We start from the raw sequence: 22,196 nt of genomic DNA, 5'->3' as shown, positions 1-22,196 counted from the left end.
GGGAAGCCTTGTGTCAGAACATGGCTCCGGTAAGGGCACAGTGGCAGCCTTACCTGACTATTTCAGTTGTGCTTCTCTGTTTTGGAAGAATACTATCAATATCAAAACACTCATCAAACAAATTTTCATATCCTTGCCAACCACTAATATGTAGCAAATGGAAGAGCAAAATGGGTTAAAATTTGCTACAATTACTTTATTGAAACATCAGGCTGTTAAAATGCATCCCCCTCCTCCACAATTGAGACATATACACAGTAAAAACAGGGCTGAGTTACCATTCATTATATAATGTCCTCAGTCTATTAAATTCAACTTAAAAAGCAAAAAGTGATTTGATCGCAAGTCTCCCTCAAGTTTACTCCCGAAGAGTCACCTCAACCCAACAGCAGAGGGCAGTGTTATCCATCAAACACTCAGAGATGTTCAAGCAGCCTTGCCTGTTGCTGTCTCCTCTGCGGTCTGCACACTTAAACATCTTCAGTCGTGATCAAACTCACTTTGAAATCCTTCCCCCTGAAGTTTCAAATCCAGCTGCAGCTGGCTCATTGAGAACATGTCCGCTTCTCAGCACTGTGGGTCCTGGGGAAGGTGTTTTTTTTTTTTTTTTTTAAATGGATTCAATCTGTTTGCGAACTTTCTCTGAAGCCAGCCGGTCAAGCGCCCGCTGCCTGACGACAACAAGGAAGGCAAAGACGAAGGTCAGACCCACCACGGAGCCCTCGAACTGCCAGAAGAGACGCTCCTCCATCACAGCAGAGCGGCAGCTGGGAGAGGAGAGGAAGTATGAGGAGAAGAAAGGAGGAGGGCAGAGGGGAGAGAGGAGGGGAGATGCAAGGAGATGAAACTAATTGATTTATGTATCTGTTTCCTTTTTTCGATTCCAATAATACATACATTTGCTTAAGAATTATCATTAGACACAACAATGTAACACCCGGTTATAAACAAAAATTAAGTAGGGATCAATTACCCAAGACTAGAAGCAAGTTGTTTTTATTTGTCCCCATGAGGTCGCCATGCGTTAAAGGGTTAATTTAGTGAATCATCTATGATTCAAACTAACTGGGATCCAGGGAGGTTCAGATAGTCGAATTACAGCTGAAAATGTAACTTTCCACAATCAAGAAACCTCCTGAAAATATATATAATCCAACCCCCTGTTAATACAAGATACTGCACTTGTGTAAATGCAGGAACAGCAGAGCTGCACAAAACAATTATTTGATTATTGGATCAAGCTCGCCACAGGTGAGGGTCATTGGTGTAGATCAGGCTGATTCACCATTCCAAGTGAAACAAGGGAAGAAACAGCTGCTTGGGTGTCTAAGAAAAGAAGCAATCATCACAAACCCAAGCAGCCTTTTCTTCACTCGTTTCACTTGGAATGGTAAATTAGCCCGATCGACACCAATGACCCTCCCCTGACTATCAGCCCGAGTTATGTGGAGAGCTTGATGTGAATAATTGAATAACCAGTTGGTGCAGGTCTAGTGAACAGGGTACGAGAGTGTAGTTAACAGGTAAACTGAAATGGTGCTGGTTTAAGGAAGGGACCAGGCTTTCATTAGTTCAATGTATAAAAGGTAAGTATATGTTTGATTACTGGTGAACAATAATGACTATCAAGGAAAGCTCACCTTTTGTACTCGTCCTTCTTGGACTTGGCGCAGTTGATTTTCTCCACATAGCCCGTTGTGCTGCATGCAAGCCAGGACATCTGAAAAAACACGAGCAACCTTTCAGAAAGGACACGGCTCGACAAGACGGGAATTCTACATGCAAGACACAGACCAAGACTAAATATTCACAGTGGAAGTTATTTCACTTGACATGGAGCTGCCCGGTTTGTAAAACTTGTCTACTGCCACGGTCTCCATGGGAATCGAATCCTATTCTGGTACACTTGAGCAGCTCATTGTAAGGTTATTTTCCTGATCCATTTGTTTTAAATGTGAACACCGTCTACATGCAGCTTCAAGTGCTCTGGCTTTGTGTTCCGTGTGACATCATCAGTCGTTATTGCTGTGTTACCTGTTTGGCAATAATCCTTACAGTATCTGTAATAATAATAATGATAATAATAATAATAATAATAATAATAATAATAATATAATAGTAATAATAATAATAATTTTAGTCTTGGTTTGTTTACTGTACAAAATTATGGGGTCTGCAAACAAGCAAAAACAGCTTTCTGTTAAATATATATGTGCAAAACTTTTAAATGTGTTCGGTTTACCTCAGCATTATAGACTGGATTCAGTTTATTAATTTTTTTCTAATCACTCTTCTTGCAGTGCTCAGAGGCTCACCTCAAACCAGAGTGCAGTAGCGCAGACATGTTAAATACCTTTGAAACAGACCTTCAAATTTTAAGTGTAAAATGTTGTTGGATGTTAACAATGAAAAGAAATTACAGGTACGTCATTTAAACAGTTGTAGCAACATGGAGACATACAACGCTAAATTTTTGGAACTTACGCTACTTACTCTAAGGCAAGGAGACTGAACTTCTGGTTATTTCGTGCATTGCATTAGAGTCCACTGAGGGACAAGTTGATATTTCAATTGTAAATATTTTATTTTTGGCTATGACTTGTTGCCTGACCCCCCTCTTGAGACCCGGCACTTGATTCAGTGGTACTCACAGCTTCGAAGGCGGTGCATTGAGAACACTCCTGAGCCACAACAAACTCCTCCACCTGCCAGCAGGGGGCAGATCCAGCAGCCATCGCTGGAGAGCAAAGTGAGAGAGGGCCGTTAGACACACAGTAACGAAGCACAGAGACAGGGCTGTTAGATACACAGCAATGAAGCACAGAGACAGGGCTGTAGATACACAGCAATGAAGCACAGAGACAGGGCTGTTCGATACACAGCAACGAAGCACAGAGCCAGGGCTGTTAGAAACACAGTAATGGAGTGCGAACAGGGGTGTAATGATACACTAACATCACGAGATGCAGGTCGCGATGCGTTATGCACCAAGATACATTTGACAGCACGGGCAGCAGTGTGGAGTAGTGATTAGGGCTCTGGACTCTTGAACTGAGGGTCGTGGGTTCAATCCCAGGTGGGGGACACTGCTGCTGTACCCTTGAGAAAGGTACTTTACCTAGATTGCTCCAGTAAAAACCAAACAGTATAAATGGGTAATTGTATGTAAAAATTAATGCGATATCGTGTAACAATTGTAAGTCGCCCTGGATAAGGGCGTCTGCTAAGAAATGAATAATAACAATAACATTTATCTTGATAAAGCATCCCGATTCAATCAATACACAGCGAATCATTACGCCCCTCTGCAGAAATGAATGAGAAAGTATCTGCACCTGGTGATCGGTCTTCACTCCGCACAGCTGCGCCACAGATTCTACAAAGAATTTCAAGGAGGAAGTGAGAAAAGCGGCTTTTAGAACGAATCTAAACAAGACCAAGACATCCAGAAATCAATTGTTTTAAACCCTTTTAGATGAAAGCATCTGGCTCATCTTTGAAACACCGTGAAATAAAATAAACTTAATTATTGCATTCAAGTGCTACATGAAGCCTAGCTAGCTACTTATTGGAATTACAAATCACATCAATTTCTGTTTGTCAATAACATTTCCTTTTTAAAATCAATTCCCTTTTAAATCAACACATCATTGATCACAATTGCAATTAGCAGTATTCTGTTAAAATGAGCCTCACACAGTGACAACAAATTACTTTAACCGAAGTCAGTTTGCGAGTCACTTAAATTAGCTTAATTAAATCAGTTGTACACTCACAACAAATATTAATGTCTCTAAAATATCAATTCCAATTCCTTCAAAAGGAAAAGGAAATGGAATCAGAATTGAAAAACAGGAATTGACCCCTACCCTGCACACACATCATACCAAGCAGAATTTGAAATACGTGGATTCCTAATTTGCTTTTTGGGTTTTATCTCCGACGGACACAGTGAAATTGGCTGCAGTGTATCACAGCAGGAGAACTGAAATTGATTCATACGATGCTCTCACCTAGCAGCAGTTAAAAGCCACAGCACAGTATACAGAGCAATGCTTCGGGGGCTGCAGCTCAGTCCTGGAGTCAGTCTTGTGCTGAACAGCCACATTGGCTGAATTCTGCAGTCGCTCCCCATTCTCTCCACTGCCTCTTCAACAGGGACTCCCTTTTCAAAGCAGCCTGGAGAAGATCAAAGACAATTAACTGAAAATGGTACATCGAATTGGCTGGGTAGCAAAAGATGGGAATTGTGTACTTAATTTAGATTAAGTCAAAGGAGTTTGGTGGTCTAAATTTAGCCCTCAGCTGAGATTAAATGTACAACACAAGAAAAAATAGGAGACTGAAGGGTGTTCCCTCCAGTCCAGGGCAGACTTGAGGCATGGAGACTGAACTGCTGCCTCACCCCCTAAGAGAAAGGGTGCCCTCTCCAGTCCAGGGCAGGCTTGAGGCATGGAGACTGAACTGCTCCCTCACCCCCTAAGAGAAAGGGTGTTCTCTCCAGTCCAGGGCAGGCTTGAGGCATGGAGACTGAACTGCTGCCTCACCCCCCCTAAGAGAAAGGGTGTTCTCTCCAGTCCAGGGCAGGCTTGAGGCATGGAGACTGAACTGCTGCCTCACCCCCTAACAGAAAGGGTGCTCTCTCCAGTCCAGGGCAGGCTTGAGGCATGGAGACTGAACTGCTCCCTCACCCCCTAAGAGAAAGGGTGCTCTCTCCAGTCCAGGGCAGGCTTGAGGCATGGAGACTGAACTGCTCCCTCACCCCCTAAGAGAAAGGGTGCTCTCTCCAGTCCATGGCAGGCTTGAGGCATGGAGACTGAACTGCTGCCTCACCCCCCTGAGAGAAAGGGTGCTCTCTCCAGTCCAGGGCAGGCTTGAGGCATGGAGACTGAACTGCTCCCTCACCCCAAGGGAAAGGGTGCTCTCTCCAGTCCAGGGGAGGCTTGAGGCATGGAGACTGAACTGCTGCCTCACCCCCTAAGAGAAAGGGTGCTCTCTCCAGTCCAAGGCAGGCTTGAGGCATGGAGACTGAACTGCTGCCTCACCCCCCTGAGAGAAAGGGTGCTCTCTCCAGTCCAGGGCAGGCTTGAGGCATGGAGACTGAACTGCTGCCTCACCCCCCTGAGATAAAGGGTGCTCTCTCCAGTCCAGGGCAGGCTTGAGGCATGGAGACTGAACTGCTCCCTCACCCCCTAAGAGAAAGGGTGCTCTCTCCAGTCCATGGCAGGCTTGAGGCATGGAGACTGAACTGCTGCCTCTCCCCCCTGAGAAAAAGGGTGCTCTCTCCAGTCCAGGGCAGGCTTGAGGCATGGAGACTGAACTGCTCCCTCACCCCCTAAGAGAAAGGGTGCTCTCTCCAGTCCAGGACAGACTTGAGGCATGGAGACTGAACTGCTGCCTCACCCCCTAAGAGAAAGGGTGCTCTCTCCAGTCCATGGCAGGCTTGAGGCATGGAGACTGAACTGCTGCCTCACCCCCCTGAGAGAAAGGGTGCTCTCTCCAGTCCAGGGCAGGCTTGAGGCATGGAGACTGAACTGCTGCCTCACCCCCCTGAGAGAAAGGGTGCTCTCTCCAGTCCAGGGCAGGCTGCCTCACATTCCCACCCCACAAGAAGACAGGACATGTATATAACATGACAAACAAACAGTTCCATGCAAGGCAATATACCTGAAAAATAAGAAACAAGTTGAAAATACATTCTCCCATACATCTTATTAGCTAATGCTATTAATTAAAATGTGCAACATAAATATATCTAATGATATCAATAAGAAGAAGAAAAGAAGACACGTCACCACCACAAAAAATTGCGCTGTCGAATAACCCATGACCGCTAACCAAGATCATGCAACAGTCTCTTGACACAGGGGTTGTACCGACAGACTGGAAAATAGCAAACGTAATACCGATCCACAAAAAGGGAGACAAAACCGAACCAGGTAACTACAGACCAATAAGCCTGACTTCTATTATATGTAAACTTATGGAAACTATAATAACATCCAAAATGGAAAATTACCTATATGATAACAACATCCTGGGAGACAGTCAGCATGGTTTTAGGAAAGGGAGATCGTGTCTAACTAACCTACTTGACTTTTTTGAGGATGCAACATTGAAAATGGATAATTGCAAAGCATACAACATGGTTTATTTAGATTTCCAGAAAGCTTTTGACAAAGTCCCGCATAAAAGATTAATTCTCAAACTGAACGCTTGGGATTCAAGGAAAATGCATGCACATGGATTAGGGAGTGGTTAACATGTAGAAAACAGAAAGTACTGATTAGAGGAGAAACCTCAAAATGGAGCGAGGTAACCAGTGGTGTACCACAGGGATCAGTATTAGGTCCTCTGCTATTCCTAATCTACATTAATGATTTAGATTCTGGTACAGTAAGCAAACTCATCAAATTTGCAGACAACACAAAAATAGGAGGAGTGGCAAACACTGTTGCAGCAGCATAGGTCATTCAAAATGATCTAGACAGCATTCAGAACTGGGCAGACACATGGCAAATGAAATTTAATAGAGAAAAATGTAAAGTATTGCATGCAGGCAATTCAAATGTGCATTTTAATATCATATGGGAGATATTGAAATTGAAGAAGGGAACTATGAAAAAGACCTAGGAGTTTATGTTGACTCAGAAATGTCTTCATATAGACAATGTGGGGAAGCTATAAAAAGGCTAACAAGATGCTTGGATATATTGTGAGAAGTGTTGAATTTAAATCAAGGGAAGTAATGTTAAAACTTTACAATGCATTAGTAAGACCTCATCTAGAATATTGTGTTCAGTTCTGGTCACCTTGTTACAAAAAGGATATTGCTGCTCTAGAAAGAGTACAAAGAAGAGCAACCAGAATTATCCCGTGCTTCAAAGGCATGTCGTATGCAGACAGGCAAAAATAATTGAATCTATTCAGTCTTGAACAAAGAAGACTACGCGGCGATCTGATTCAAACATTCAAAATCCTATAAGGTATAGACAAAGTCGACCCAGGGGACTTCTTTGACCTGAAAAAAGAAACAAGGACCAGGGGTCACAAATGGAGATTAGATAAAGGGGCATTCAGAACAGAAAATAGGAGGCACTATTTTACACAGAGAATTGTGAGGGTCTGGAACCAACTCCCCGGTAATGTTGTTGAAGCTGACACACTAGGATCCTTCAAGAAGCTGCTTGATGAGATTCTGGGATCAATAAGCTACTAACAACCAAACGAGCAAGATGGGCTGAATGGCCTCCTCTCGTTTGTAAACTTTCTTATGTTCTTATAAAACCGTAGAGCCGGGATACATTTAGGCCTACCCCCGACTGTCATTGCGTTTTTACAAATCTGATATTTAGTTAATTTTACATTATTTACTCAGCTAATAATAATAATAATAATAATATAAGAAAACTTACCCCTCCCCTCTAAATATCTAGTGATTGTACCGTTCTCATGACTCAACTACTGCAAACAATATAACAGATTCTCAAACACAAACACGAAACACAAACACCCACACCCAATCCTTCACATGAATTAATCGTTCTGGTTATTTAATGATATTGCATTCGCTATCTATTTATTTACTGCTGCGAGGTCAGAAATTGACTGTAGTTAAAATATGTTTGTGAAAAGATATGATTAGAAAAATAATAACACATTTAATGTATTTCAACTTTTTAAACAATAGCATTGTTACATTTCTTAGCATATAAGACGTAAGTCTGAAAAACTTTTTCTACCCCAATATTTTAAATAAATCCGTTGTTCACCTGTCCGGATAAAAATATATCCGGGCGACTAGTTTAAAACACACAATGTACACAAACTCACCAGACTGAACTAGTGACGTTACGCGGGAAATGTCATCTTTTTACATTCAGTCGTAGCATCCAGACATCCTTTTTCTTTTACTTTATTTTCTTAATGTCAATAATTGTGTTTGCTGTGAAAACGAAAGTTTATCTCATATTATCGTCTCCTTGTTCGAACTGCAGCCATTTTGAAATTTGCTTTGTAGTGGAGGCCGCTCGGTCTTGACATTCCAACTACAAACTCCGGGGAGGGAGACACCTAGCGCGTGGTGTCCACACTGCGGTACAATAACGGAATTTCATTCTTCTGTTTTTGTTTCATTTTTTTTTTTTTATACCGGTCATCAAAAAATATGTCAAAGAAATCATCAGTTACTATAAATATTTTACACTGTTTTTCACAGTTCACAAACAATAAAAAATAGACTAAATAAACCTACATAAGCTACTACTGCAGAATTGATACTGCAAAACACACATTTTTTTATGTAATATCAAACAATCTGCATTTTACAGTTTACGTTTTTATTGCACTTGGTGATAACTGAACAACTGATTGCGCTAATGTAGTTCCCAAATATAAGAATGCAGAATATTCTAGTGTGTGAGCTGGAATGTTGTAAGCCCTTATGGAAGGAAAATATATTTTGTAAATATATTGACAAACAATATATTGTCATTTTAGTCTTAAGGTTTTTAATAGTCTTGAACGTTTTTTTTTTTTTGCATTTCTATAACTACTTTAAAAGTATTCACATGTCAAAAACAATAATATTAGAGTATGATTTATATATTGTACAATTGTGCAAATATTCTAGAATACATTTTGTAATAAATATATTACAAAATCCTTACGGAACGAAAATATATTAAAACTATATTTTCGTTCCGTAAGGGATGTTTATGAATGAAGGTAAACATAAAATTAACTACATTGTTATGCTATAAGGAGGAGAACAGACCAGGTTTTAAATCTTAAAAATGTTTACCATTTATTAGTTCCAAATACCCACATTACAGTCTACACTGAACGTTATTCTTTAGATTGTACTAGAAAAATAAGCTGACAAACGTTTGTTGATTCAAAAACACATTATATAAAAGAAAGGTATACCTCCAATACAATCATATCAGCACGAGTTACAAAATGACTTCGAATCAGGTCTTAGTACATCTCAGTGCATATGTTTGCCTCGGAAGTTCAAAAGAGATGAAAAGACAAACAGACTTTACAAGATTTTATAGTTATACCTTCGAAAGCAACTGGTGATTCCCCTCCCATTTGTCTTACTTCTGTCCAATGATTGGGTTTCCACTCTATCACTGCACACTCCCTCTGCGGGGGAAAGGGAGGGGAGGGGGGTTGCACTCTGTCCATGACGTATTGCATACCACTTTGTACATAGCAGAGCGCATCCATTTTGTCTCTCAGTTCCCCTCCCCCATCTCACACTATATCTGCTTGTCTGTTATTTTATTTCATGTTCGGCTATGCAAAACTGCACGTAGCTGGTTTTGCCGATGTGAAATGAAAGAACTCGAAACTTACACAATAATGTATAGAAACTTAATATAAAAGCAGAGTTAGTGAACACATTAAAGGGTCCATAAGGACCTTTTTATTTTATTGTGTTACATGTTCCAACGTGTTGCTACAATGTAAGGCGTGTGTGTTGTTTTATTTCTTATTTTATTTATTTATACATTTTGACCACTTTTTTAAACTTTTAAATTGCATTCCCTGCCTCAAGATGGCTTCTCATGTACCCGCATGGCCGCGCCATTTAAAAAAAATGTGGTAAAAATGTAAAAACAAAAATAAATAAATAAAACAACACATACCTTATGTAAACAATTGTAGTAACACACGGGAACATGTAACACAATAAGATAAAAAGGTCCTTATGTACCCTTAACAACGTAACTAGAAAAGCACATTGAAACACAATCTAAACATAATGAAAAAACATATAAATCAATAATCTGTTACGCGATTAATAAATTATGCATAAAGCCATTCATTGAAAGTGGGCTACTGTTCCATCGGGTTGGGACTCATTACATGCTTTTAGTAATCAAAGTTCAGCTGACCCTTTGTTGGCAGCGAGCCTCTCTGGACCTCTCGCTTGTTCTTGGCTCGGGGGGGGGGGGGGGGGGTTCCTTCCCCCTCCTCCTCGTGTTGGGGTGGTGATGCTTTCCACCTACAGTCTGCTGAATCAGGATTTTTAAAATGATGTGCAATATTTATATCCTGTCTGAAAATCATAGTTTAAGTGACACTCTTTAATGTCATGACCACAGCACTGTTTGATCACTACGGCCTTGGATTAAGTCCATCAAATCATATTGACAGTTATTAATTAACTGCAAACATTTCAGATGCTTGCAATGTCATTTATACAAACTTCTGAGCTTAAACGTGGGGTCTGTTGTATGCAATTACCTTTACCAATATCAAACCTGGCTTCTGCTTTTTAATCAAACGTTTCAGATACTAGGTAAGTGGGGTGACTGCAGGACATTGGCATACCACATGTGTATTAGTTTCATAACAGCATACTTTGTGCACCACACCACTATCCTTTCTTTGTAATTCATAATTGTAACCATTGTCTGATATTGGTATGTGACTTGCAATGCTGATCAAACATAACAGTAAGATTAGTAAGATTAAACATAACATGTGTTAATACCATATTGCATTATTAAAAACAGTTTTTAATGATGTCTTCCTCCAGTAGTGGGTGCATTTTTGGGCACTACCTTGGTTGATCATTTTGCAGGAGGTCAGTGCTATATTTCAAATTGATTTCCAAATACAGTTTTGATTGCTCATATTATAGTTATTCGTCTACATAAAATGTTTCATTATTTTTCAAGAGATAGGTGTTATCCAACCATCCAACCAACCTGCTATTCCTAATCTACATTAATGATTTAGACTCTGATATAGTAAGCAAACTCGTTAAATTTGCAGACGACACAAAAATAGGAGGAGTGGCAGACACTGTTGAAGCAGCAAAGGTCATTCAAAATGATCTAGACCGCATTCAAAATTGGGCAGACACATGGCAAATGAAATTTAATAGAGAAAAGTGTAAAGTATTGCATGCGGGCAATAAAAATGTTCATTATAAATATCATATGGGAGATAGTGAAATTGAAGAAGGGAACTATGAAAAAGACCTAGGAGTTTATGTTGACTCAGAAATGTCTTCATCTAGACAATGTGGGGAAGCTATAAAAAAGGCTAACAAGATGATTGGATATATTGTGAGAAGTGTTGAATTTAAATCAAGGGAAGTAATGTTAAAACTCTACAATGCATTAGTAAGACCTCACCTAGAATATTGTGTTCAGTTCTGGTCACCTCGTTACAAAAAGGATATTGCTGCTCTAGAAAGAGTGCAAAGAAGAGCAACCAGAATTATCCCGGGTTTAAAAGGCATGTCATATGCAGACAGGCTAAAAGAATTGAATCTATTCAGTCTTGAACAAAGAAGACTACGCGGTGATCTGATTCAAACATTCAAAATCCTAAAAGGTATAGACAATGTCAACCCGGGGGACTTCTTTGACTTGAAAAATAAAAAAGGACCAGGGGTCATAAATGGAGATTAGATAAAGGGGCATTCAGAACAGAAAATAGGAGGCACTTTTTTACACAGAGAATTGTGAGGGTCTGGAACCAACTCCCCAGTAATATTGTTGAAGCTGACACCCTGGGATCCTTCAAGAAGCTGCTTGATGAGATTCTGGGATCAATAAGCTACTAACAACCAAATGAGCAAGATGGGCTGAATGGCCTCCTCTCGTTTGTAAACTTTCTTATGTTCTTATGTTCTTATGTTCTTATTCTTTTGGTGCGGGCATTGTCCCTCATCATACGTTCCTTCATATTGTTCTGACCATAAAAACATTTGGAGCATCATTATTGGACCATAGCCCTACCTTTAACTCCAAACATTGTCAGGGGCATCGTGAAGTAAAATTTTCCAAATTTTAAAATTGTCTGTTTTGATTGGGAAGTTTCCACATCTGTAGTCCCAGTGCACGTTTGAGCTGCAGTTGTACACATTGCCCTTGTTTAATGCACTTTGTCTTCGTCACCATGGTAGTAGGAGGGTCCCATCTGGCTTTCGTTATTCTGTGGAGAGCACTACCAGGTCAATTGGATTATGATCTATTGGTAGCCTCATTATTCTTCTTGTCATCATTTCATGTGGGCTAATCCCTGTTGATCTGGAGGGTGTGGCCCGTATTTTGGCCAAAATTATTGGAATGGTTTGAGGACGATTATTTCCTTTTTGTAGCATTATTGTTGTCATGCTTTCTTTGATTGTGCAGTTCATGCTTTCGACCATCTCAGAACTCGATGGTAGAGACATGCCATTTTTGTTTTATGTTTAGCATTTTGTACAATGCTTAAAACAATTTTCTGGTAAAGTGCGGTCCCTGGTCAGAATTGATCTCCAGGGGCATCCCCCAAATGGGTATCAATATTTCCCATAGGGTACGCGCTACCGTCAGTGCAGTGTTATTTCTGGTCAGAAAGATTTCAGGGCCTTTTGTAAATTGGTCCAGTATCAGAAGCCTGTATTGTAATCCCCATTTAGCCATTGGTAAAGGCCCAAAGAAGTCAATTTGTAACCTTTCCCAAGGGCCACCAGGGGGCACTGGTCTAGACAGGCAGACTTAACTTGAGCACAAATCAAACACAGCTTACAGACATTCACCATGTCTGTATGCATGTTAGGCCACCAGAAGTGGTGTTGCAGCAGAGCCAAAGTAGCACTACCCCCCCCCCATGAGGGTATTCATGATACAATTGTGTGAGTGTACTGCAGTGAGGGTGGAATCACCCAAGTGTACTTCCACATCAAGAGACCCTGGGAGACCCGAACGAGGGAGGCCTTTTTAACAGAGGGTACTAGTTCACCTTCCGGTGCCCAGAGCTCCTTTTGTGTTGCTTTAAGGTCAAGTGGCGTGGATGTACTTGTGTCAAGTGCTGCTACCGGTGTTTTCCACAGAGATCTGGTTAGGGCACCTTGTTTTGCAACCTTATCAACTGTATAATTGTGTTAAGAACATAAGAACAAAGAATGTTTACAAACAAGAGGAGGCCATTTGGCCCATCTTGCTTATTTGGTTGTTAGTAGCTTATTGATCCCAGAATCTCATCAAGCAGCTTCTTGAAGGATCCCAGGGTATCGGCTTCAACAACATTACTGGGGAGTTAGTTCCACACCCTCACAATTCGCTGTGTGAAAAAGTGCATCCTATGTTCTGTTCTGAATGCCCCTTTATTTAATCTCCATGTGTGACCCCTGGTCCTTGTTTCTTTTTTCAGGTCAAAGAAGTCCCCTGGCTCGACATTGTCTATACCTTTTAGGATTTTAATAAGCTGTCTCTGATATTGGCTTTCTATTATTTCCATTATACTAAAAACTAATATAAATGCAAAAATGTGACGTTGAAATCTAACATGAAATACTGTACGGCTTTTCCGATATAATCTTGCACTTTCTTTGCTTACATATGTTAAATAACAGATCTAAATTGTTTATACACAGTAGTTTATTTTTTTAATTATGACTCAATCATAAAAGTCTATGTGATGCAAAACTTTCAGACATAGCCATAAAGAAACACGCGGTGCTCTTATATTGAACCGGATACCTGCTTGTTGTGTAAGTTGTAAAGAGATGTGTTTGTTCAGTGCCATACTCTGTAAAATGTCTCTGTTCTCACTGACCACACGAACCATAGGTTGACAGGAAGGGGTGTAATGGAAAATATGTCTTGTTGCTGTTCAACAATAGTTGGCAATCCAGTCCTGACAATTACAGTCACTGCCCTATAAAGAGCCTTCCATGTTCACATTTGCACCGCGGGACTTTAGTTAAAAAAGACATTCCAAAAGCCTGTAGATGTCCCATCAGAAATCAAACAGAAGAAAGCCCTGTTTATGTTTAAGGTAACAAATCCACATTCTTAATTACATCCAAAATATAGTTTACAGTATAAACTATAATCCATATAGTATAATCTGTAACCCATATACTATAATGCCTACAGTAGAAGAATCTCCCACAGTGGTTCAGAAGATGATCTTTAGACATTAGAAATCCCCTGCAGTGTCACATATTAACCAATAGAGAATAAATACATTGTAAACACTAAGAGATTATAGAGCACAGAGGAAGCCTGCTTCACATCCCTCTGAAATCACAATAGAAATATATATTTATTAATAGAATAATATCACGTATATGATAGAGGTTAGAAGAAGTAGTTCTCCTCACCTTTAGATAACAGAAATTCTGCATTTAAAAATAAAAACCTTATGCAGTGTTGGGATGAATGTTAAATGTTAAGGGAAGTAATGTTAAAACTTTACAATGCATTAGTAAGACCTCACCTAGAATATTGTGTTCAATTCTGGTCACCTCATTACAAAAAGGATATCTCTGCTCTAAAAGAGTACAAAGAAGAGCGACCAGAATTACCCTGGGTTTAAAAGTCATGTCATATGCAGACAGGCTGAAAGAATTTAATCTATTCAGTCTTGAACAAAGAAGACTATGCAGTGATCTGATTCAAGCATTTAATTCTAAAATGTACTGACAACGTCGAACCAAGGGACTTTTTCGACCTGAAAAAAGAAACAAGGACCAGGGGTCAAAAAATGAGATTAGATAAAGGGGCGTTCAGAACAGAAAATAGGAGGCACTTTTTTACACAGAGAATTGTGAGGGTCTGGAACCAACTTCCCAGTAATGTTGTTGAAGCTGACACCCTGGGATTCATCAAGAAGCTGCTTGATGAGATTCTGGGATCAATAAGCTACTAACAACCAAACGAGCAAGATGGGCCAAATGGCCTCCTCTCGTTTGTAAACTTTCTTATGTTCTTAAAGTTTATATAGGAGTGCGAACTATCTTGTCATTTTCACTCTTCCTTGCTCGGGTCAGTTAAATCTTTGAAGGTTTGTGGTTAAGACCTGGTCTAGTTCTAATGAATAGTTAGCGCCCTTTTTCTTTTCATGTTAATCAACATGAGTGTGCTGCTTTATCTAGGTCACTTGTGTATTTAAATTTATATATATATATATATATATATATATATATATATATATATATATATATATATATATATATATATATATATATATATATATATATATATATTAGACAATATGTAATACTGGCCTATATCATGTTTGAAAAAAAAAAACATTTACTGATCTGTACGTTATATTGTATATGTCCAAGATAAACGGACAACATGTATGCATCATTACCTTTACACCCACTGATGTCACTTGGCAGTCTGTTGTCCGGTTTGACCACAAATTCTTGAGAACAGAAGCAAGACGCGCTGCAAGTGTGAAGTTGCCAAGAAGTATTGTTTCCACCCGTCTTCATCATGCTCGCCTTTGTGATTCTGTCATCTCTCAGCCTGCAAGGTAAAACACGGACCGTTTTATTCATTCTTTGGTCATGTTTGTCATTTTGCATTAAATTGAGTGTTTAAATGAACACGGTAACGTGTCTACGATACAATACGTTTTTCGGGGAAGTACAGTTCAGTGTTAATAATGTCAGTGGGTTTTTGTTTGATTTTTTGGATATATGTTTTCTATTAGTTCAGTTTATTTCCTAAATATTTATCTAGAATCTTGTTTGGGTTTCTGTGAGTTTCGTGGGAATCCTTGCATTGTAGCTTCTCTAAAGAACCGTTCTTATGTAATATATAGGTTATGTACAGACTGACCGTGTATGTATCTCTTTTAAATGTTAGAACAGAATTATCACCGTAGTGATTGATCTACACAACCTGAATCTCTTTCACTACTTGTGTGCATTTGGCTTAATAATTTACTGTGAAAAAATTAATGAAAAGAATTATAAATAAGTTTCTTTAAGTGTAACCGGTTTTAACACCTATTAATTATTTCGAAAATATACTTAGTTGAGCCGCTACGCTGCTCCCAAGATGGTAGTAGAGAGAAGAGGAAAATCCTCGTTAAGGTTTTTTTTTATTGAGCAAGGACTTATAAAACACATTACCAGCACCACTCCCAAGCACGTGACCAAGAGACCAATTAAAAATTGACAGAAGTTTATTATCACAAAGGGCAACTATTCCATTTAACAGCAATAGTATTCGTGTAGCAGCGACTGTTTCAAAGTAGCAGCAATCAGGTGACGAGTAGAAAGGCTCAGCCCTTAGCAGCAGTGCATACTACAAAACACAATCAAACCAAAATAAATATCAAATGTGAAACAAAACACAAATCAAATAATAACCAGTGAAATAAAGAAAATAAACAAATAAAACAGCAACCAAATCTCAAACATGGATTCACACACAACAATATAACGTGCACTGACACTACAAATAATTAATTAACTACCACCAAGCAACTGGTACTTTAGACTGGTCAGGCTATCACATTAACAAACTGTCTGTATCATAATCAATGCACAGGAGTACAATTACAAGTTTAAAATAAGCAATTCCTTGTTGTTACAACCTTAAAATAGTTACACACAATAAGTAAAAACACATACTCAATACACATTACCCTAACACAGAGCGTGGAGGGTAAGGTTTCTCAGCAATAATTTTAATTTAGTACTTATCTATACAGAATACTTCAGCTGTGGATCTCCAAGGTTGTAAAATAGCGTAATCGGCACAAGCAGAGAAAACGTCTCGATGCAATTAAACAGAAGCCGATTTTCAAGCACTCGCCATAAAACAAATCAATAGTCCTCGCGTCTCCCACTGTTCAAACGAGTGGCGTAGCCACGGGTGGGCCCAGTTTGTACATAGGCCCACCCAAATCTGCGCCTATGTGAATGCCAAGTTTAAGTACATTTGTATATAAAAATAATAATAATAAACGTCAACTGTGCGCCCCAAAGGCGGGTGTTTAAGTTTAGATCAAATAGGCTTCTTTTTTTAAATGCCGTAGGCTTTAGCCAATCAAATCAAAGTAGTAATTGTAATGCAAGATTTGGATCGGATCTTCCTCTCACACAACGAATCATGTGTAAGCCACGTTTGATTGACAGCTTGTGAGGCAGCTGGCGCAGATCTGTTGAGTCTGTTGAAAAGTCCCAGACGTTTGTTTTAATGTGCATTCTTAAAGTAAGTTGTTGTAGTGCATTGGTTAACATCGCAAAACAAATTTGCACACATTTTAAAGAGTTTAGTTTAGTCGAAGGGCTTGAGTGAACAGAATTGGTCGAATGCTGACAAAGAGCTTAAAATTGCTCTCCTTTGAAGAGATATGTGCGATTTTCTGGAGTGTCATATATAACTGCAAGCCCCGACGCTTTATCCTGTGTAAGGTGGAGCAGAGACGAGCGGAAACTAACTAGGCAATGATAAGTAAGAACATAAGATCATAAGAAAGTTTACAAACGAGAGGAGGCCATTCAGTCCATCTTGCTCGTTTGGTTGTTAGTAACTTACTGATCCCAGAATCTCATCAAGCAGCTTCTTGAAGGATCTCAGTGTGTCAGCTTCAATAACACTACTGGGGAGATGGTTCCAATTCTCTGTGTAAAAAAGTGCCTCCTATTTTCTGTTCTGAATGCCCCTTTATCTAATCTCCATTTGTGACCCCTGGTCCGTGTTTCTTTTTTCAGGTCAAAAAAGTGCCCTGGGTCGACATTGTCTATACCTTTTAGGATTTTGAGTGTTTGAATCAGATCGCTGCGTAGTCTTCTTTGTTCAAGACTGAACTTCAGCTCAATTCATTTATCCTGTCTGCATATGACATGCCTTTTAAACCCGGGATAATTCTGGTTGCTCTTCTTTGCACTCTTTCTAGAGCAGCAATATCCTTTTTGTAACGAGGTGACCAGAACTGAGCACAATAATCTAGGTGAGATCTTACTAATGCATTGTAAAGTTTAAACATTACTTCCCTTGATTTAAAGTCAACACTTCTCACAATATATCCGAGCATCTTGTTGGCCTTTTTTATAGCTTCCCCACATTGTCTAGATGAAGACATTTCTGAGTCAACATAAACTCCTAGGTCTTTTTCATAGTTCCCTTCTTCAATTTCAGTATCTCCCATATGATATTTATAATGCACATTTTTATTGCCTGCATGCAATACTTTACACTTTTCTCTATTAAATGTAATTTGTCATGTGTCTGCCCAGTTCTGAATGCTGTCATTTTGAATGACCTTTGCTGCTACAACAGTGTTTGCCACTCCTCCTATTGTTGTGTCTTCTGCAAATTTAACAAGTTTGCTTACTATACCAGAATCTAAATCATTAATGTAGATTATAAATAGCAGAAGACCTAATACTGATTCCCGTGGTACACCACTGGTTACCTCGCTCCATTTTGAGGTTTCTCCACTAATCAGTACTTTCTGTTTTCTATATGTTAACAATTAGAGGTCCCCTGGAGGCCAACGGCAGAACCACGTCGGTCCGTTTTCCAGATGCAGACGATGGCTCCTCGCCCTCATCTCAAGCAGGCGTGTGCAGCAGAGGCACAGGCAACTCTCCTGTCTAATACAGCGAGTGTGCTTACTGCTTATATGGACGGTGTACTGCGTGAGGCTCCACTCCCTGAGCCGGTGGCCACGGTGTTACATCTCCTGTCCAGCACGCTGCTGCAGATCACCGTGCTCCTAGGGCAAGCTCCTAGTCGGAGCCTGGCTAGCTTGATCGTGGCTCATACACAGCTGTGGCTGTCACAAGTCAGAGTTTCTGATGCTGATAAGGCTGCACTGCTTGACGCACCTATATCACCAGGACATACCTTTGGGCCAGCCGTCGGCTGAGTGTGTCTCATGCGTGCCCGGCAGCCCTACGCTGGTGGAGGACAACCTCTCACCTGTACGAAGGTTTGCGAACGGGTGTAGTGTTGAACCGCCAAGTGGTGACGACAGACACCTCCAACTTGGTTTGAGGAGTGGTCTGGGAAGGCAGAGGAGTATGCAGATCCTGGCCAGACTGGACATCCCTGCACATAAATATGCTGGAGTTGCAAGCGGTATCCCTTGCTCTCCACCACTTACTCCCAGTGCTGAGCGGTACACATGTGTTGATCCGGACAGAGAACACGACAGTATTGACGTATGTCTACCACCAAGGTGGCGTACGTTCCCCGGGGTTGCATCGCATGGCCTTCAGGCTATTGACAGGGGCTCAGAGGAACTTGCTGTCCCTACGGGCGACGCACATTCCTGGAGAAATGAACTGGGCAGCGGACCTCCTCTCCACGAATGATCCGCATCTGTCAGAGAAGCAACTCCACCCTCAGACAGTGGAGCGCATTTGGGAACGTTTTGGGAAGGCTCGGGTCGAGCTCTTCGCCTCGGCAGAGATGACGCGTTGCCCCCTATGGTACTCCCTCCACCGCTTAGGCATCATATGCTGCCATTCCTTCTCTCTCGCGACAGCTCTGGTATACATGATCCCATACGTAATGTCATTGGTGGTCGTCTTCGAATTGAAAGGGAATGTTAGGTTACTTACTGTAACCCTGGTTCCCTGAAAGAGAAGACAACAGCCAACCACGAGGTCACATCGGTTGCCCTCACGGGTTCAATGGAAAAAGAGAATTTGGCTTCCTTAGGATGACAGTTTTATCCCTTTGGAGCGCGGGATCGAGTGCATCATCCCAGGAAGGGGCCTAACGGCAGCTCTGGTATAAGGAGCTCAGTGATACCTACTGAATGGGCAGGCATATCCCATATGTAATGTCATTGGTGGTCGTCTTCTTTTTCAGGGAACCAGGGTTACGGTAAATAACGTAACATTTTATTATTATTATTATTATTATTATTATTATTATTATTATTATTATTATTATTATTATTATTATTATTGTTGTTTGTGTTGCAGTAGTGGCGGCTCAGGTTTGGCAGTACCCGTCGGTAGTGCGAGCTGAGCACTGTGATCTTGACCTGTGATATGAGAGACTTCACCGGCTATTGCTACTCCATCATGTGGTTCCGGGTGCAGCGCCTCACCCCGGTAATGGAGCCCTTCATGAACGCTGGTTCTGGGGATCACTTCATGGATAATCAGGCGGAGAGAATGTGTTCCTTGACCCTGACCAGCGTACGGCACTCGGCTACCTTCTACTGCGCTTTCGTGAAGGGCTCCTCCATCTACCTGGGGAATGGATCAGCACTGATAGTGACGAGTAAGAAAAGAGAACGCTGCTGGGGGTGACATTCCCTTTTACTCATTGTTTGAAGACTCATAAACTAGAATAGTAAACAGGAAAAATATAATATTATGTAGACGATATAAAAGCACCATTGCTGTTTTTGTTTATTTTACGCGGCATCGCTGATTTCTCACTATATCAAAAGTAATGTGTAGGATTGTTCTGGAAGTAAAGTTTAGAGGTTTAATCATCAAAGGTTATTTTTTTATTTTTTCATAGGAATGTTTTTCTACTGAGGTGCAGCCTGTAGTAAATTTAAAGCATGAAGTACTTTGATATTTTAATTTAATTTAATTTTTTCTCACTCTATAGATAGCTCTCTCAGAACCCCATCATCCATTGCAATCCTCTCCCCCTCTGCCAGGGAAGTCCAGTCCGGCGGTTCCGCTACTTTAGTGAGTCTGGTGTTCGGGGTATCCGAGCAGGCTCGTGTCTACTGGGACATAGCGGGGAGTGTTCGACACGGACTGACCGACTCCGGGTCCGAAGATTCCAGTGAGTCCACTCTGGACTTTATCAGGAATCAGATCACCATTCCGGTCGAGGTCTGGAGCAGCGGGGCCGTGTGCACGTGTGTAGTGGAGACAGAAAACCGTGACAAAGATTGGTAAGGGGTTTTACTGGATGAGAGTGATGTCATGATTAATAATAGTAATTTGTGTTTTTGTGTGTGTGTGTTTGGTCTCGTTTTCTTACAGAACATGGCCGCCCTTGACTTCACTTTACTACTGATGAGAAGTTTGAAAAAGGTAGAAGTGAGGACTAGCGTTATTTTGGTTTGAGGGAGCGCTTTTTTTGGTCATGCTCGCTTTCCGTACATGCTCGCTGTTCCAAGTGATCCCTTCTAGCTACATGTTGCGGCGTCATTGCAATGTTTGTTTTGTGGAAGTTATTCAAACGTTATTGGCTAGTTTGCTTTAGGTGCAATTGTATTTATTTCTTTGGAAGTGATTTAGTTGACAATGTGTTTTTTTTTTTTTATATGAATCAAGTTCTGCTGGACTACCATAAACGCCACAATGAAGCAACTGGTCTGGATATTACGATTCAAGGATTGACCATTGTAATTTGGGTGTTTATCTGGAACCCTACTAAATTGGCTAATGCTAAAAGCTGCTCTATAACAGTAATGTTGTGATGTTTAATTTTATTTTTGTGTTTGGTCTCGTTTTCTTACAGAACATGGTCGCGTTGATTTCACTTTGCTGATGATGGAAGTTTGGAAATAGTTTCATTTCTCACGGCAGTTATTATAATAATAGCCGCAATGCATCGTGTGTCGAAGAGGAATTAACTGGACTGAAACCTGTGCTCTTATTTCAACTACAAAGCTTGCATTCTATCCTGTGCATTGTACACTATATCAGTGTACAGCAGCTATGCCTAAAAGTTTAGCAGTACCCTATAGAATTAACTCATTTTGCTTCATAAAGTCGAATGAAACCTTATGAATAATGTTGTGCTGCTTTGTAGTTTTGCATATTAACGAAAAACTGATAACATGAAATACTGTGCTAATATTATGGCTTCCGGGAGACTCTTGTGATCTCATTTTCAGTTTCTTTGATTACGTGTTGTTTTTTTTTTCTTTTTGTCTGAAGCCTAAAATTCTAGGTGATGCAAAATGTTTGGCCATTACTGTAAATCTAAATATTTGCAGATATTTTTTTGTGGAGGTCTATAAATTAATCCACAAATAAATGACTGTTATATTAGGTTTGCATTTAAAATCCTCCAGTATTGAGCGATTTTCATTTTTCTGTAAATCAGTCTGTGCCAGACTCTGAGCCCGCAGTGTTAGTTCCCAAATGACAAGAAACAAACATGACCATGTTCACTGATCTGATCGACTGGGAGTAATTTTTAATGGTTTTTTTATTTTTTTTATCAGGAGCTGTTCCTCAGTGCTGGTTATCTGCAATCGAAATATAAAAACAGGCTAGACCAGACAGTGTCTTTATAGAAGTAGACACCAGCGCCATCTAGTGATCTGCCACTATGGATCAAGTTTCCTTTTGCTTTGCTGGCAATATACTAGCTGTGCACTAGATAGCGCTGACACTCACTAATATAAATACAATGTGGCTGATGTAACTACATTATTTAAGTCTATGATGAACATCTTCTGAACCCATAATAAAGATATGCAACAAGAACCACCCA

General features: G+C 40.3%; 1 protein-coding gene across 2 annotated transcripts; it reads right to left on the bottom strand.

Annotated features, from left to right (window-relative positions):
• Window positions 1-175: 175 nt before the first annotated feature.
• On the bottom strand, window positions 176-15,859 carry LOC117395619 (protein JTB). Of its 2 annotated transcripts, XM_059006061.1 has the most exons (7): window positions 15,785-15,859; window positions 15,118-15,275; window positions 4,014-4,179; window positions 3,336-3,376; window positions 2,652-2,737; window positions 1,641-1,720; window positions 176-767 (listed from the first exon to the last, which is right to left on the bottom strand). In XM_059006061.1, exons 2-7 carry the CDS (start codon window positions 15,242-15,244, stop codon window positions 611-613), a joined length of 657 nt encoding a protein of 218 aa, XP_058862044.1. In that variant the 5' UTR covers window positions 15,245-15,275; window positions 15,785-15,859; the 3' UTR covers window positions 176-610. The 2 variants fall into 2 exon arrangements, with proteins under 2 accessions (XP_058862044.1, XP_033850521.3); XM_033994630.3 differs by lacking the exons at window positions 15,118-15,275; window positions 15,785-15,859 and adding an exon at window positions 7,834-8,105.
• Window positions 15,860-22,196: the final 6,337 nt, after the last annotated feature.

The sequence above is a fragment of the Acipenser ruthenus genome, chromosome 32, assembly GCF_902713425.1.
Source record: "Acipenser ruthenus chromosome 32, fAciRut3.2 maternal haplotype, whole genome shotgun sequence".
NCBI classification, from domain to species: Eukaryota; Metazoa; Chordata; class Actinopteri; order Acipenseriformes; family Acipenseridae; genus Acipenser; species Acipenser ruthenus.
This window is presented reverse-complemented; position numbering and strand designations above follow the sequence as displayed.